We start from the raw sequence: 17,050 nt of genomic DNA, 5'->3' as shown, positions 1-17,050 counted from the left end.
GTCCCGATATTAGCTATTTATTCGCATTTTGTACTGTAAAACACAAAATATCCTCATTATGACGAGTTTAGGTGCAACTTTTGAGCACGTCCCAGTAGTCGTCATAATAATTCTAAAATTGACGGGTTTTGGGTCAAATAGGAGTTTTAAAGTACCAATAGATGTCACATTAAAAAAATATATCTTCTATGTTAAAAGTATTCCAAATTGCATATTACATCGTTAGCAAATAAACTTAACTATCTAATTAAACAAAGAAACATACCACAGACCCCACTGGAGTTATGTAAATCAAAGCACAAAACCACGTGCTGAGTTTCACTTTTGACAGCTGAACTTCACGAAAAAACTATTTTGTTAGGGCACACACTTTTCGAATAACATATCTCAGACGCCATGAATGTTAAAACCCCGTATTGTAATTTCAATTGTGCAATATATTATCAACAATATGTTGACATATAAACCGGGCCATTTTAAGTTCAGTAGAAATAATAAATAAAAGTTTTTAGATTAATTGACGACTATTGGGGCATGACGACTTCACCCGCGTGTACCTTACGCTGCACGAACAAAGTAAAGTTAGCTTCAATTCAAGGAGAGTATCATACTAACCTAATTTACTGACTTAATAAATTAGTGTGGTTCATCGAATTTGAACTCTTTCTTGTTGAAACAGAAAGTATATTCGCTTGTTAGGGTTGTGGGGTATCTTAAGTTTTCATGGGACACCCGAGGGTCATAAGTTTTGGTGGTTTATGACTGTACACCCTGACTCCTCGGCTGCTCAGTAGTGGGATTGCGGCGTCGGCGCTGGCTAAGAATCCAAATGATTCTTAATTAATTAAACGCAGCACTTTTATTGCTTTATCCATGTTTCTTTGTCTGGAGGTTGTGACAAAGTGTTATTTTTCAATGAGAACTATTTTTGTGTGCTTTTAGTACTTGAGTATCGTAAATGATTATTATTATTACATTTTATTTATTAGCCATGAATAGTTAAACTTATCGGTATATGATTTATTCAATGTCTACGATTTTCGTTACCCAAGAAAGCTGTCTTATTTACTGCTTCTTTACCAGAAAATACCAACTTAACATGGAACATTGAGCCTTGAACGACTACTCCGGATTAGCTGTTTTGCGAAGGATAAAAGATTTCTAGGATTATTTTCTTCACTAATGTATCAATCCCTCTTAATTTAGCTCTCATGTAGAGTATATTAGGAGCCCAACCTAAAAAATCTAAATCCAGCTACCAGACGCTTCAGACCAAAATAATTAATATCTAGGTTAAAGGTCGTTTTCATTACGGTTGGGTTGCTATATAACGCTTAAATGCTGATATTTTTATTACCTGACATTAAGAAACATAAACTACATGATATGTATTTATGAAAATCCTATACTTGTTCAGTTCATATGTTTGCAGTAAACAATTATTTTGGGAGTTTGATCAACATGTATGTAATTCCACTGAATGTAGAAAACTTTATAAACCCATAGAACGATAGAAGAGAAGTGTCCTCTTTGCACAACAATAATAGAAAAGTGTAAGAATAATTTACACTAAACGCTCCGTTTAAAGCAACTCTGTAGTTTCTCAAAGCTAATTCAAAATGTTCCGCCTTTATTCGACATGAATGCAAGATTATCCTACAAACCTATTTTTCTAAGAATAAATAAATGATTATCCATTTCTCGGAATAACTTAGTAGATTAATTTCGCCAAGTCTTTGATGTTGTTTTTTTACTTTCTGAGTGTTCAATTTCATTATATTGTTTTAGGTACTTCAGTCTCATGTTTCTCTTGTTTTTTCTAAAATTTTAAGAGCTGTCTAAGGGTTGAAAACTTTGAGGTCTTCAGTTTGATGTTGACTTAGTAACTGAAGGAAATTTTGTATTCACTTACATTTTTTAGGGCAATGATAGCTAAATATTAATATCAGCCATTTGCAAACCAAGGTTCATGTTATTTTAACAGGCACGCAAACTATGAATACATTTCACTACTACTGCTACAATGTTTTGTCGCTATATCACTCGTAGAACGACAAAGAATTCGTTGTAAGGTTTCAAATTGAGAACACGTGGCACTGGCCTAAAATAGTCTAACCTCAACCTCTTTACAATTACATAAAGAAAGGTGATATTTACTTTGAAGTTGAAGATTTCAAACCACAGTTAAAATAAGTCAATTTATCAAAATAGATGCTGCTGTAATATTAAGGAAAAGTTTGTCTTTCAGCATCGTAATTGTATCACTAAGCAAATCTTTCACCCACGGCACAAGCAAACATTACATAACTAAATGTGAAGATCCTCTTATAAGTTCAAAATGTAGGATGAATGCGTGGGCGCTGTAAAATTTATTGGTTTCACATGTATGCCTAGGCACAGTTCATATATCATGTGTAAACAAGATACCAACAGATTATCTCAGGTCAGTAAACGTGTTCAAAACTCGGATGTTCTTCCTAAAAGATCTGTGTCTACACAGAAAGTACGCCTACATTGCACTGTTGAAATAAAATTCCTCTACAGTGGGACGGACGTCACACTATTGCGACCGATACGAATCTAGACTGAAGTTAGTGAGAAAATTCACAAAATGTACCCAGTAACTGCCTGACCTAGAAATACAGAACCTCGTGCTCAGAATTCACGCTGGCAACCTGTTTAATCGTATATCGGAAGCAGCCTTAAAACAAATTTCATAAACAAACAAGGATAATAAATTCAACGGCAGGTATAACCTATACAACAAAACGTGTTATGATCTAAAACCACGTAGTTATTTCTTGTAAAAAGCGTTCCAGGAAAAATAAACAACAGGTTTTCCTACATAAAAAGTTCCCACAAAAACGTATTAAGTCAACCAAGTAGCGAGTTATCTGGTACTATGAGTTTGAATATCGACCTGTCACAACTTATATACTGTTTTAACTTTTCTGTGTCGGGTCCACGAATAGACTACTCCGTCACCTCGAGGGAGACGTAAAAGTGACTAAAAGGATAAACGAAGAGTGTGGGAGCCGTGTGATACCGTGATCAACATCAATAAATATATTTACAAAGTCAATAAGGATATATTAAAGTACCATAAAAAGGCGATGTGTAAAAGTAGCTCGAAAAATCCATTTATTATATTATACTTAGTCCATTATCCATCGTGTACATTATCCATCGTGTACCTCAAGATTGAATGGATATAGGATAGGCATCGATGGGATTGGGTGTAGCGAACACAACATAGCCTTTAATGGATAAAAAATGGAGCAATTCCGTATTCCCAACTGGGCGCAGGCTATTTATTAATATTGTTACTGTTGCTTACATTTAAAGATTGCCTGATCGGCTTGTTGAACATCGATTACGTAAACATTATTTTTTTTTTGAAACCCGTTAAAATAAATAAAGATAACTTTTAGTCAAATTCTCCATGAAAAACATTTCTTTCACGGAAGTCACATTGTACACATAGTTAGGAACGAGTTTCCAACTGTCTATCGAATATCTATAATAGGCTGCTTAGTAATTTCCATAAAAAAAATTAAAAGAGATACAGATTGTATTTTTAAGGCTCAATTTGCTTTTAGCGACCGGGTCCGGGGGCAGGCCTGAATAAATCTAACTAAGAGCCTCTCTAGATAAAAGATTTACCGACGATTTATTTGAAGGTTTGTTTCCCAATGGTCATGAAAAGGCATACTTTATAAAACTTTCTATTTGATCCTCAATATTATCCTTTAAACTCGTTAAGTGCGAAAAGGAAGTTGTTCATCTTCTATTTAAAATGTCAATCCTAATCTCACTCAGAAGTAAAAGTTTCAGGAATTTTCATAAATGATTTATTATTGTTGAGAATAAATATCTATTTCTTGATAACCTACTTAAGGAAGAAAACGTTTTCTTATGATGTCACTCTAAGATGAATGGCTTTTTATTATAAAGGCTTCCTCGGTCTTCATGAATAATATCTTAATGCAATTTTATTCCTAAATTGAAAACCGAGCTGCATTGAAAAATCTTTGCTGTCACTACCGCTTATTGTCACCCTATGCGGTAATTGTTCGCATTCATTACTTAATGCAAATTTAACTGTAGAATTTTGGGTGCGGAACACTTTCGAATTAAAACTGTTTACAAACAGCTTGAACAAATTCACACATTCCATTCACACTGTGGATATTACCTTTTATCAGTAAACTGAGTACTGCCAATAAGACATACATCCTCATTAAGTTTTTAAACAAACAGTTCCATCACATATCACAGGGCTTTATCCTCCATATATTGCCGTAAGCACTTTACTCACACACGGTTTTAATTAACATTTCAATCGGAGAGTTGAGTCGAGTTATAATGAAGCTCACGTAATATTTTAGCGAGCGAGCGCGGCGCGGACGACCGACGTCATCGGCGGCTGACACACGACTACAGAGAGTTCCCTCTTCGTTTGTTCGGTGGCGTTCGCGTTTACTCGCCCCTCGCCCATCTGGGGTCACCGCTTACAATTTTCGTGACCTTATGGGGCAAGTCGATAATCGCTTTTACTAATAAATATCACTACTAGATTAAGTGACTTGATAACGTTTATTTGATGTTTATGCCGAGGTGACAGGTGACGATACTCAGATCTATAGAGCGGAAAAATCAAGAGTTTGACAAGTTTTGAATCTAACCGCCCTTGTAGGTCTTCAAAACTTATATGACATGCGAATACTGATAGTAAGTTACCGAAACAGATTTAATTATACAATTCCAACTCGCCCTCATTCACTCAAAAAAATATTTTAAGTTATCACCTTGACCAGTTCTGAATTTAGATATGTATTTTACAGCCCTCAACATTTATTCCGATATAAATAATACTTTTTATTCTTAAATATATACGAAAATTGTCTATTAACGGTGTAGGCGGTCATTTATTTTATTATTAGATATTCAAGATAGTATCTATCATTTCTTATAGGTACCTATTGCGTGTGTAAATTGAATTATTAATAAAGACCTATTCAATTATCATTTGCTAGTCTGTAATTTGTGTTGATTACATTTTCTTTTATAAATCGTTGTTGTTTTTATGTTATGTTGCTTCGTTATGTTGAGTTGTTTTTTCGTTATTTCACGGTATTTCAACACTATGGTGAGTCAGCAATTTCTTTTACACCAACTCAAATAAACCACTTTCCATATTAAAGAAAACAATGACTTAGCTTCCGTTTATTCGGTACATAAAAAAGAGAAAAATATTTTCACAATTTTCATTTTATTATTGTCCAACTGCAAAGCCAAAGCCTCCCACACAAAGGAAATATTTTAATTTTCAAAAGAATACCTGTGTTGAATCAGTTATCAGTAAGCTTTCACATGGAGGCAGAAAGTTGAAGCGTATTAACGTTTTATCTCGCTCGTTCATTTAAATACATAATTTCTTCCAAGGATTTTCCCCCTTCATTTCCGGACAATGGCTTATTTTCCCATATTAAAGTGACGTCGTGCCCACGTGTCGTTATTAAAGTAAAATATCATTAGGCCCTCAAACGCGACTTGTACGACAATTTTTTCCTCCTCATCGGATAGGTCGTAACACTTTATCGTTATTGTACGACCATATTCGAGAATGGAGTGGCATCATAAAATCATAAACACCTTCAGTTTTCACGTTATCCCTTACAAATTCCTTGGGGTTCCGTTCAATCGCCGATTATGAATTTGGTGTTCAATACGTGATCTGTTTATTCGATTACGCCTTGTTATTAAACAGTTCGATGTATCAAGACGTTCTTGGCTGTGTTCCGAGTTCATTCAATGTTGCCAATTGGACTGCATGCGGGGTTCTATTGTTTTGTTTCTTTGTTTTTTTTTTTTATTACATGGTGGTATGTGCGTTTCCTGTGACACTAGTAACAGGAATTGCGTTTGATGGCCAAATTAGCAATTGTGTTGTAAGACTCTTTTTGTGCGCTTTGCTAATCGAAGGAGTATGCATTAAATACACAAATAGTAAAGAATCCAAAAATTCCAGGTGCATTTCCTTAATTAAACATTTGGGAATATACATAACTACCTATTGAAAGTTATTCTTGTATTTTGTTTTACAATTCCTTTACCGTTGTAATTCAGTCCGTCATAACTTCGGACTAAAACCCACTAATTGCTCCCCGCACCAGATTCACGGTCACGGATCCAGAGCTCCTATTCAAACATTACAACGAACACTTTAATACACCGCCTGTGTATATTTAGGAGTTGATTTAGAGATAATTACCACTTCATTTGTTGATACACTTTGAAAATTTCCTCCACGAAATTGTTGCAATGCAGCTTCTCGTAATGGGGCAAGGGGCACGTCGCTTCTTTGGGTATTACCGGGTGACAACCGGGCACAGGCGGCGTACTCCCAACGCTTTATCACTTAATTTGAATCGTGTCTTGAATTTAGAACACAGGTTGTCCTTAGAATTCGAAAATTGTTAATCTGTTCTGTCTCGATATTCCAATTCCAATCCGAGTCGCAATAAACGAACACCGGCTCTCAAATAAATTTAATAGTCAGCCTTCTTTGCAGTCGTCAGGTTAAATAAATTCCCGCTGAAATTGCCATCTGATAAATTGTAAATAAAAGCACAATTTTAAAATTTTATCTACAAAATCTATTATTGTGGAAAAATATTTTCTTTTATTATAAATCTTATTAAAATTCACATGGTAAAATGAAAGTCAAATGTAAATGTGGTACCGACCGAGCAGTTTTTATTATTCAATCATCAAAATGAGCCCTAACAATAAATCATAAAATGAAAACGCGCATAAGATACGAAGTTTACGATATCTAGCTCCGAGGTACGCATGCCAATGATAATTCACAAATTGTTAGAAGACCAATTTTGGTACGTTCGATTTCAAGTGGAAAGTTCGATTCGGAATACACGCATGTTCTTTACTTTTTATAAAGTGCCTTATTACGTGTGCGGTATTCCAAAACGTTCATGAAAATTCATGTACTTATTTAAACACTGCAAAATTGGGCGTATCTATGTAGGTACGTCCTTTGAGAATGATATTCAGAAAAATAAGCACACCATATTTTTAGTGGAAACGTCGGTAAAATGACAACATTCACCTCCCTCTAAATCAAACATGCATAAATCCAGGCCGCTCCCTTTACGCTATTATGTCAACCGAAGCGATTTATGATCGCATCTAAGAGATTTTCACAAGGGAGAATATCGCCGAGTAAATAGTATTGAGCATACTTCAACAATATATCTGCCTATGCGTTAACACACACGCGAAATGCGATCGCAGCGTTTGCCGCTCTTATTGTGTTTTTGATGTTTCATTTGATTGGCAATACTTTATTCAGATTTGCTCAATAAATCTTGGACTTATTTTCATAAGATTTTGGTAACGATCTTTTATTTATATTGAGATGAATCTAGTTTCGTTTCGGTAACAGTAGGCTAGTGAACATCGGTAGTTAGATTGTCTATACAATGAGATTATCGTGTTGGCAAGGCAGTGTCTGACAAGTTAGGGAACGTGTCTGTGGCCTCAATGTACTGAACAAGTACTTATCACGTACAGAATATTACGGACTGGGTGTCTGACTTGTTAATAACGTACACCCACATGAAGCTAACGAATATAGCTGCTTTACTATTCATTATCTGTGAAAGTAAGTAGGAAAGCTACAGTTCTAGATATAGCTCTGTAAATTAGGATTACAGACCTACTTCAAATAAACTTCACTACTTCAGGAATTGTTTTATGAACTTGAGATTCTATTGTTTCCAACACAACATCGGCATATTGTTCTGTTTACAGAGTAACGTTATAAATAAAAAAGGACACGGTCTGCGTAAATAATAATTTTGGAATAAAATAAAATCCTTGCAAAAACAGAGGCTCAGGCGAATTTTCTTCCCAAAAAATATTATAAACAATACATATTAACATAGGTAGCACATTAATTACGTTGACAAACGAGTTGTATATAGCATGAGGGCTAATAAAACAGGGTGTTTCGTCCGTGGACGCACCTGGGGCGTCGGTGATGGCAATGTAATTAATGTTCAACCTTTTTATCAACGTGTGCCAGGTAAATGAGATTTTTTGGCCTTACGTATTATTGTGCTCGAATGATTTCGACACTTGAATTTTTTGTTTTTTTTTGCGTCAGGTTTTGTGGAAGATTGTGAAACTTACTGTTTTACATTGCATGTATGCAAATATTTATTCAACCAATATAACATTGTGTAAAACATTTGGTAAATATAAATGGCCTTACTACAAAAACTTTAACCATTGTTTTACACTTGTCTAAAAAAAATGTGGCTCCAAAATGAACCATATGTCAACGTAATAATTTGACATTTTTTTAGACAAGTCTTAAACTGACGTTAAAAAGTTTTTGTGGTAAGACGGTACGTATTTTACAACAAGAAAAAAAATAACAACGATTGCAATATTTGCGGTTTAGAAGAAACGCGAAAAGAAATACAGAGGAAACCAAATTTACTCAAAAGGAATTTCGTATTTGAAATGTCAAAAATCCAGTTCGCCTCTCCTCGCTGCTTCTAAAAACATTTCAATTAAAAAATGTTTTTATTCGTCGGTTTTATTTGGTGAATATTGGTTTTAATCTAGTCACACTCACAATTCAAGTCAGCTGTGGGTAGGCCGCTGCGGCACCGCGATACATATGAAACAACCACGGCGTAAATTGAAAAACTGTGAGTTCACCCTTTGCCATATCCCGCACTTAGAGAATAGGACAGTTGGTAAATCGATCAATTGACGGGCTTAAAATGGAAATAAAAATGAATCTTTTTTTTATAGCATTTGTGTTTTGCAATTTTTGAAACAGTATAAAACCAATTTACAATTTTAATACGGAACGGATTATAAAGATGTGCTATAGGTAGTAACAAACAAATATTAATTGTTTCCTAGTAATCAGAATAGACTCTATACGCCCATTCAAATGGATGATTAAGCTAAGCCGCGCATTTTTACGAACTGAAAATGATTGCTCTTACAATATCTGGTTTTACTATTTTTGATTTGTATCATGCCTTGTCTCATCTATCAGAAACAGAGTTAAGCTAAAAAATATTTAGTTTTTATTACATATTCTTTACCTACATTAGAAAAAAAAAACTTACAAAAACTGAAAGCGAAGGATGTGATTGGCATACAAAGCAGTCTAATAATAATACCGTCACATTACCGAGTGCAGCATTAAATTAGAATTTTCGCCCGTTGCCACGGGAAGCCGTCACCGAACCATTATTTTTAATTGACAGTCCTCGGCAAACGCTGAATCAAGAATTTTAGAATCATGGACTACCACATTAAAACGATGTAATTATGTAAAATGGCGTTCTTTATAAGTAGATATGAAAGCCTCTTGTCGTCGTTGAACGAAACCTCCCCTTCACTTAAACAAAGGATGATTTTTTATTCATGCTAATGATCGCACACACACATTGACATATTGTTACACACATTAAACGAATGAGCAACTTACTTATGCACCCACTTTTACGATATGCGTGAAAGCACGAAGACCACTATAATTCTATGGTCCTCAATAACTGTAATAAGAGTTCCATATTGATTTTAGAATAAAAAATAGGGAAATTATTTGGAGTCAATACGGTTACTTTTATGTGGGAAACTTTTGTTCTAGTCTACTTGCTTTGTTGTTTGTTTATCTATACTAATATTATAAAGAGGAAAACTTTGTTTGTTTGTTTGGTTGTAATGGATAAACTCAAAAAATACTGGACCGATTTTAAATATTCTTTCACCATTAAAAAGCTATATTATCTGCGAGTAACATATTCTATATTTTATCCCGGTGCGGGCAGTAGCTCCCACGGGACGCGGGTGAAACCGCGGGAAAACGGCTAGTTTTGAATAAAAATAATGTTTTTTCTAAAGTATTTTAAAAAAATCTAAGGTTTTGCGACCTCATGACATAACGAATGGAATCAAGAGAGGAATGAAGTGAAATAAATTGTAACCTGGAGAATAAAATGTTAAATGTAAATAAATACATACCTATGTATGTTTTGTGAAACAATTTTTTGCAGTTAATATTCACGTTCTATTAATTTAACTGAATTCATATTTAGTTTGAACATATTTGATATTAAAAAATGATATCTACTAGCTACTTCCTACCTTCCATTTCTATAAACCTATCCCTTTACCACTACGAAAATTTTTAGGCACATTTATATCTTTAAACTAACATACTCTTCAACTTTCTATATGCGTAGTATATCTTTGTATTACCTACTCATTGTAACTAATTCGGAATTCAAACTAACATGTAATTTGGAGTTAAAATCATAACTACCTCTAAACGTGCAACTCTACACCTATTGAAGGAAGTACATACCAACACTTAAACGTATGAAGATCGAAACTTGAAGCCATGGATGAAATAGAAATGGAGTGCTCATGAATGTAAAATGTAAATAGAGAAAATTGGCTACGTAGTAGGCATGGAAAATGGATCACGAAGACAATAAAAAATACTGTGCCCTACGTCATCCTATAGGAATTAAAAATAACAAAATCTAGCAAAAGGAAATGAATGTTTGACAAACAACGAAAGCAGCAGTGACGTTCACGACATGAAATTGACGAAGTAAGTAAATCTCTCCTATTCTCTTAAACACTTTAAATTATGTGACAATATGTATTGTGTGGCATGTGTGTGACATGTATTAATCTACCTATACTTTTCCCAACTAGAGGTGTGTTGGGGTCGGCGTCTAGTCTTACTGGATGCAACTGAGTACCTACCAGAGTTTTTGAGTAACAATGTATGACAAAAATAATCACATAGCTAATCATTGCTCTTACGTAAATTCTACTAACCAGCATTTTACCTCAAAGGGGTACTCCATGGGCACGCCACCATCGTGGCGGTAAGTCCCTTCTTTGAGGAGTGGCTCGGGAGGAGTCACGGCGCCCTCACGTACCGCATGACGCAGGTCCTCACCGGACACGGTTGTTTCGGGAGGTACCTGCACCGCATCGGTCGTGAGGAGGCGCCCGGATGTCACCATTGTGCGGACAGCCCCGAGGACACGGTGGACCACAAATTCCAGGTGTGATCAAGATCAAGAGATGTCAGCAACCCCACCGGGGCCCAACAGGGCCAAGGCCTGCCGGGGCTGCGGGTTGTTCGAAAGAGATACCGCGGCCCTGGTACATAAAAGGCCTATGACGGAACACGACGGTTTTTAGTCAGTAAGAGTCTGACACTCCCTCACCGCTGCTAACCCACAGCGGGAGGGGTCATTTGATGATTCTTGACGTCGGAAAAAAAAGAAGGGGTACTCCATTATTTCCTACTCCAAGTCAGATAAAAGCTAGTTAGTTAAGCTGTAGGCTATAGGAGCGGTAACTTACGTACTAGGAGAGAATGAGAACATACTCTACGCAATCTGACCCTTTAAGTGGTACATGTACATTTAGGTATATTCCCGATGAAATAAGGCCAAACAATAGGTACTTTTATTTTCATTTGTCTAGCTTTTTAAGGGAACGGAATTTTCCGCTATAGGTCTCAAGAAAAGTCTGGCTGAATAGTTATAGCAGATTTAGGTATGGTTATTCTTATAGCGTAAAGTGTTCTTAAGCAAGGTTTTGTCACTTGTAGGTTTGTCAATCATACACGCCTCGTGTACGATTGTACCTACTTTCGGAATTGAAAGATCTGTTAGTGCAACTTCAATAAGAATGTAAAAAGTCGGATAGATCTTCTGCATCCTGTAGAATTTATATCCATAATCAAATATTTCAAATTCTAAAAATATACCATACCCAAAATTCAAAAAGAGCATTATAATATTAGAAACACAATTACAGGCATTTTAAGGCGAGCTCAGATATATGCCGAAGCGCTCGTCTCGGCACTCTTTCCATATTCTTGTCGTGACAGACAGACCCTATATACGGCTTGTAGGGGTCATAACACGCGCACAGAATTTATCATTTTTATTTATCCTTCGACGTGCTGTGTTTTCCTCTAACGTTAACTGCCCTAGGATAAATTTAAAATCCTATACATAGCGTCTGGATTGTATTGTGAAGTTCAAAAGTACTGATTTTAAGAAACGTCCAATCAATATTGAGCTCATCGAGTTTCTTTACTTAAGATATTATTTCACATCAAAACATAGAGCAAACTTGATCTAAAAGTTCAAGCAGAAGTTTTGATGTGTTTGTTTCATTGTTTAACTTGGAGAAATTGTTGTTTTATCATAAAAATTAATATTAAACATTCCTAGACATTTTTGACATTGGTAAGTCGCATAACTACAATTTTTATTAGCTGTCATTTCAAGTGGTCAGACTTCAAATATTTAAATTGACACAAGATCATAGTCCCTACTGAAATATGGGTGCCACGTAACACTAAAAGGGATAAGGGCCTAAAATATTCCATATTTACTTACTTTGGCCATTCATTTTTGTGAATTAGGTATTTCCAAACTAAATGGTTGAAAGTGATTTCATATTCAACAGTGGGTATTGAGGCATATTTTAGCTGAACATGATTTATTCGACGATATTACGCACCCAGGCCTGGCTTGAATGGCATTACGTTGACAGCTTATGAGGTCCTTTATTTATATTTGATTTATGTAGTGAGCACAGATACGGCCGCTCTACTCCGCTTCACAGTTACTGAACATTATTCGCTATTTAAATGGGGAAAAAATCGACATTAGTTTGACCTTAGGCGCAATAACTTACTAGCGCCATAGATAAAGTTACAAGCGATGTATAAATCTCTGTAACTAAAACTGGCCTTTTTATTTTCCTTCCAACAAATAGCCCTTCGCTTCGTCGGCATTTCACTGGAAAAAAATCCGCGATGCTATCCTTAAAGTGTGTTTACATGACTTGATTTATAAACACATTACAAATGACTGCTACGCAATATGCATTCAGTCGTCAACAACGAAGGTTACAACGCGTGTGACTTTTGAGCCCAGGTTAGAAGTTCAGTGAGCAGAAAATATCCATACATAAACATTACTAGAGTCATAACGCTTAAATTCACTTGAGCATTCGGAAAAACAAATCGCGTTCGGTGTTAGGCAATGTCATGCAAATTTCTGAGGGCCGTGGAATCCAGTGTACAAAACAGCCATTGTTATAAAAATAATTGGGGTCACGTTGTCGTTAGTCCTCTCGAACCATTATTCTGTTTTGTCCAAAATATAATCCCGAAATCTGACAATTTGCTACGTTTAAATACCCAATTGTTCGTCAATTTAATAAGACTATTAAGTTCGGTAAGTAGAAGTTCTAAGAATCCATTTTTTGTTACTGTTGGTAAAGTATTAAGGGATTTTGTGTAATTTGCGATACAAATGCTCTTGTCTGATATTGAAATAGGAAAAGATACCTAAACGTGACCAAGTTAGGCCTCAATAGGCCTAACCCGCAACTTTTATACGTGATAAATCCTGAAATAATTGAAAGTAACCCACACGTCCATTCCCGTTTTATTGGCAGACGAGAATAAAATATATATCGGGCCATTTGAAAGTATTACTCCCTATGTAATAACCGGAGGACATTATTTTATATTCTACTGTCTCATGAGTCCATTTTTACATACGCATTAGCCTTCCTGAGTGTTATATGTGTGTGTTTGTTCTGAATTTTGTTCGGTTCATTATGATACACATTTGTTCTAATTACCGTCTGGCCGCAGGAGATTTAAAACCAACCTCAACATCCTGAAATGCTTTTATTTTAATCAATACGAAATATCAAAATGAGTACATATTGTTCTCTTACAACAATTTATTGGTCCCGCGGGTTCGAGCTCAACGAAGCGACGCAAACCAGATTATTATTTACCACTTTCGACCGCATTTTATTACTAACCCACAAAAGGGTCAAATAATAAAAAGAAGTGTTCGCTTTGTGGGTAAAACAATAGACCGATATTTATGATCCTTACCTCCGTGAACTCTCGTTTTTCGAAGTCAACTCAGTCTTATGAAGTAATTTTGTATAACAGCCCATATTGCTGGCGCTGGGAAACGTTATATCATTGTCAAAGAAATGTCGAGTACTACAGATGTGTGTATGTTTTAAGAATATGTTATTCGGATGTTGCGGGGTGGATGGTGAACTCGTACCTTGACCTTTGTGGGGCACACGTGCATGTATGTGTGGCTAATAGCCCCGAATAGCCAGAGGCTAGTGTGGCTTATTCGGGCAACAATGGTGTTCAAATGTCAAAATGCCCTATGAATTAGTATCCTTCATGAATTAAATGTAAAACTTACTTTTGCAATTTGGAACCAGTTAGTGTCTCAATTAAAGCTTATTAACATAACGTTAGTCAAACGTTTTAGAGACCTGAACACGCTTTCAATGAAACTGTCAGTATTTCCTGAAACCTTGTGAAGCTAAAATTAAATAGTCCATACAGAGAGACATTCATATTAGTTCCACTTAACATTTCATAAAATAATTTACGGTATTTGACAAAACAAAACAGTTTTGCTTATTCTGCTAAAATATCCTGCAAAGACAAATAGCTCAGTTGAAGAACCACAACCAACATTTGGAAAGCCCTTTTAAGTTTACGACGAACGGTGGCACGCAAATATTTTGTCGAAAAGGTAAAAATCTCGTTTGAAATAACCCGGAAAACGGGCTTCGTCATAAACGCCCGCCGAACCGGATATTTGCTGATCCTTGACTATCCCCGTACATATTAGGTAAAGGATAGTCAACTGCAGAAACAAATTTCACTCATTTATTAATAGGCAGGCACGAATAAACTACCTCATTCTATTGTTTCATATTGTTTCCAAGAAGTCTTCTTGGCTATTGATCTCCGGATATAATTATTTTGTTATAAAGTTTAAAGGACCTCTATGATAGCTTAGCTTCTTATAATTATTTTAATTAAGATTTTGGTCTCTTTTACCTAGAATTTTCCGTTCAAGAAAATGTATATTATAATACAAAATCAAGCAAAACGATAAGTTTCCGAGAAGTAAATCTGGTGGATGCTTAGTAGTTACAAATTAGCTTCCTTTGTAGTGTGGCGTCTAGAAAGTTAAGTAAAGATGAGTCGTTTTTATTTTATGGAATACCGCTTCTTTGTAGGTATTTCAAGCCAAAATTACTGAACGACAGGAAAATCTCGCAAAAAAATATTTATATTGCGTGAAGTAGCTTACAAGAGAACTAATTTACAATCAATATTTATAAACAACATGGCACAATAGGCTTCAATGATTTCCTTTAATAGAAAATACTTATAAGCTTAAAACATAAACACTAGGTTCCCACTTTATCAACCCTGTCTTGAATATTTCCTCTACAGCTTCCCCTTAAGCTAAACTTCCAGAACTATAATAACAATGCCATATATCGTACAGTCGGACCAAATGGCCACCATTTCAACCTGAACTGCCAGGATAGTGTAAATAGGTCAGAGGCTACATAGTTCTAGGCCTTCTCTATGCACCATTTGGTTTCTCAGTCACCTTTGGTTGCGGTTTAATAGAGTTAGTTAGGAGTTTTCATGCTTATATAAGTCTGTAAATCAATTGCATTGGCTATAATATTTCTTACCTCCACATAAAAGTTGACTGAAAAATAACTGTTGACATGAACTCGGACACGAACCATTGAACTAATGATGTGTCATTTCAGAACAAGAAGTAAAAGTCGAACACCATTTCCTTCAACTGAGTACCGCTAGTTTTTCTCCCTCACAAAGAATGAAGGGTGAGTTAGTACTTACTTGACTGAATTTTAAAAGCTTTTATGCCGTTTTTATTCGTGAGTCTCTAATTACAGTGGCGAAGGCGTCGCATAACGCCACCTTAGTCATTACAGATGCCGTGAGCGACGCCATAAAGCTACAAAATGCTTCATGTAAATTTTTCACGAGCTTGTGTTACCGTACCTACATACGATGTTAGCGATGTATTAATACAACGCCGTGCGACGTCAATTTAATTAGCTTAAAAATCACGGCATATACGTTAAAATGTACGGTTTTAGACTAATTAATTGACCGACGCTCATTATCACATTTACGTTGAAAATATCCGGATATTTTTAAAGAGCTCCGGGAAAATACCGCGTCACGTCGTTCACAAGTCGTCAGGAATTTTAATACCCCTTAAAATGTAACAAGTTTATCTGCGAGGTTTAATTGCGTAACGGGTGCTCTTTTTTCCGACGCGTAGAACGCAGCTTTTTGCAAAAACATTGAGCTTACGGGAAATTTTATTTTTGAACTAGGCATTTTAAATGAAGTGATACCATGCCATGATGTGCAAATAACTAGAGCGTAAATGAAGTATACTATCAAAGGCATTAATAAAGCTCAATATTTTCACTTCATAAAATAATAATTTATGACTCTAGCTAGATTTATTATTAAAAAGCAGCTTGTTTTCATAAAACGAATGTCACTATGTTAATTCTTGGGAGGCCGGTGGATATGAATCTGGCTTCAAAAATTATGCGGTTTTTTGAACAATTGCGTTGAATTTGCGAACGAAACAAAAGAATGAACAGGACATTCATTATGCGTACTCGTAATAAAATTTCTTTTAATAAAAGAAAATAAACTCGGGCCCTTGCGAAAATGTAGGTATGTATCTTTTGTAACAATTTTTTGAATTAGCAATGATAAGATGAAATGATAATGGCTTTTGCCCGTTAAAAAATCAACGAGCCGTAACTTGACCCAAGGGGTGGGTCCGCAAGTCACCCCTTTGGGCAAGGCTACCTGCTTGCAAATAGCTGCCTTCATTTTTAAGATATTTTTGATGCAAAATTGAAAATTCTTGTTTTTAATAAAGTGAATATTACCTACTACTAGAAGTATTAACTTTGCAAGTTAAGCATTGTTTCATTAATGTTTTGTAAGTTTGTAACGAGTTTAACATTGGTTATATGATGTGTTATGTAAGAAATACTTATTATAATTATTTAAATCTGCTGAAGTAGGTAATGCTCTAGA

General features: G+C 35.4%; 1 protein-coding gene across 2 annotated transcripts in view; it reads right to left on the bottom strand.

Moving 5' to 3' along the window:
- LOC124630764 overlaps positions 1-4,443 on the bottom strand; it is a 30,188-nt gene extending 25,745 nt beyond the window's left edge. For both annotated transcript variants that reach the window (XM_047164749.1, XM_047164750.1), the window contains exon 1: positions 4,196-4,443. In XM_047164749.1, coding sequence (XP_047020705.1) covers positions 4,196-4,241 — 46 coding nt within the window. In that variant the 5' untranslated portion in view covers positions 4,242-4,443. The remainder of the gene's footprint in view (positions 1-4,195) is intronic.
- Positions 4,444-17,050: the final 12,607 nt, after the last annotated feature.

The sequence above is a fragment of the Helicoverpa zea genome, chromosome 5 (assembly GCF_022581195.2).
Source record: "Helicoverpa zea isolate HzStark_Cry1AcR chromosome 5, ilHelZeax1.1, whole genome shotgun sequence".
NCBI classification, from domain to species: Eukaryota; Metazoa; Arthropoda; class Insecta; order Lepidoptera; family Noctuidae; genus Helicoverpa; species Helicoverpa zea.
Note: the sequence above shows the minus strand (reverse complement) of the source record. Positions and strands in the feature narration are given on the sequence as shown.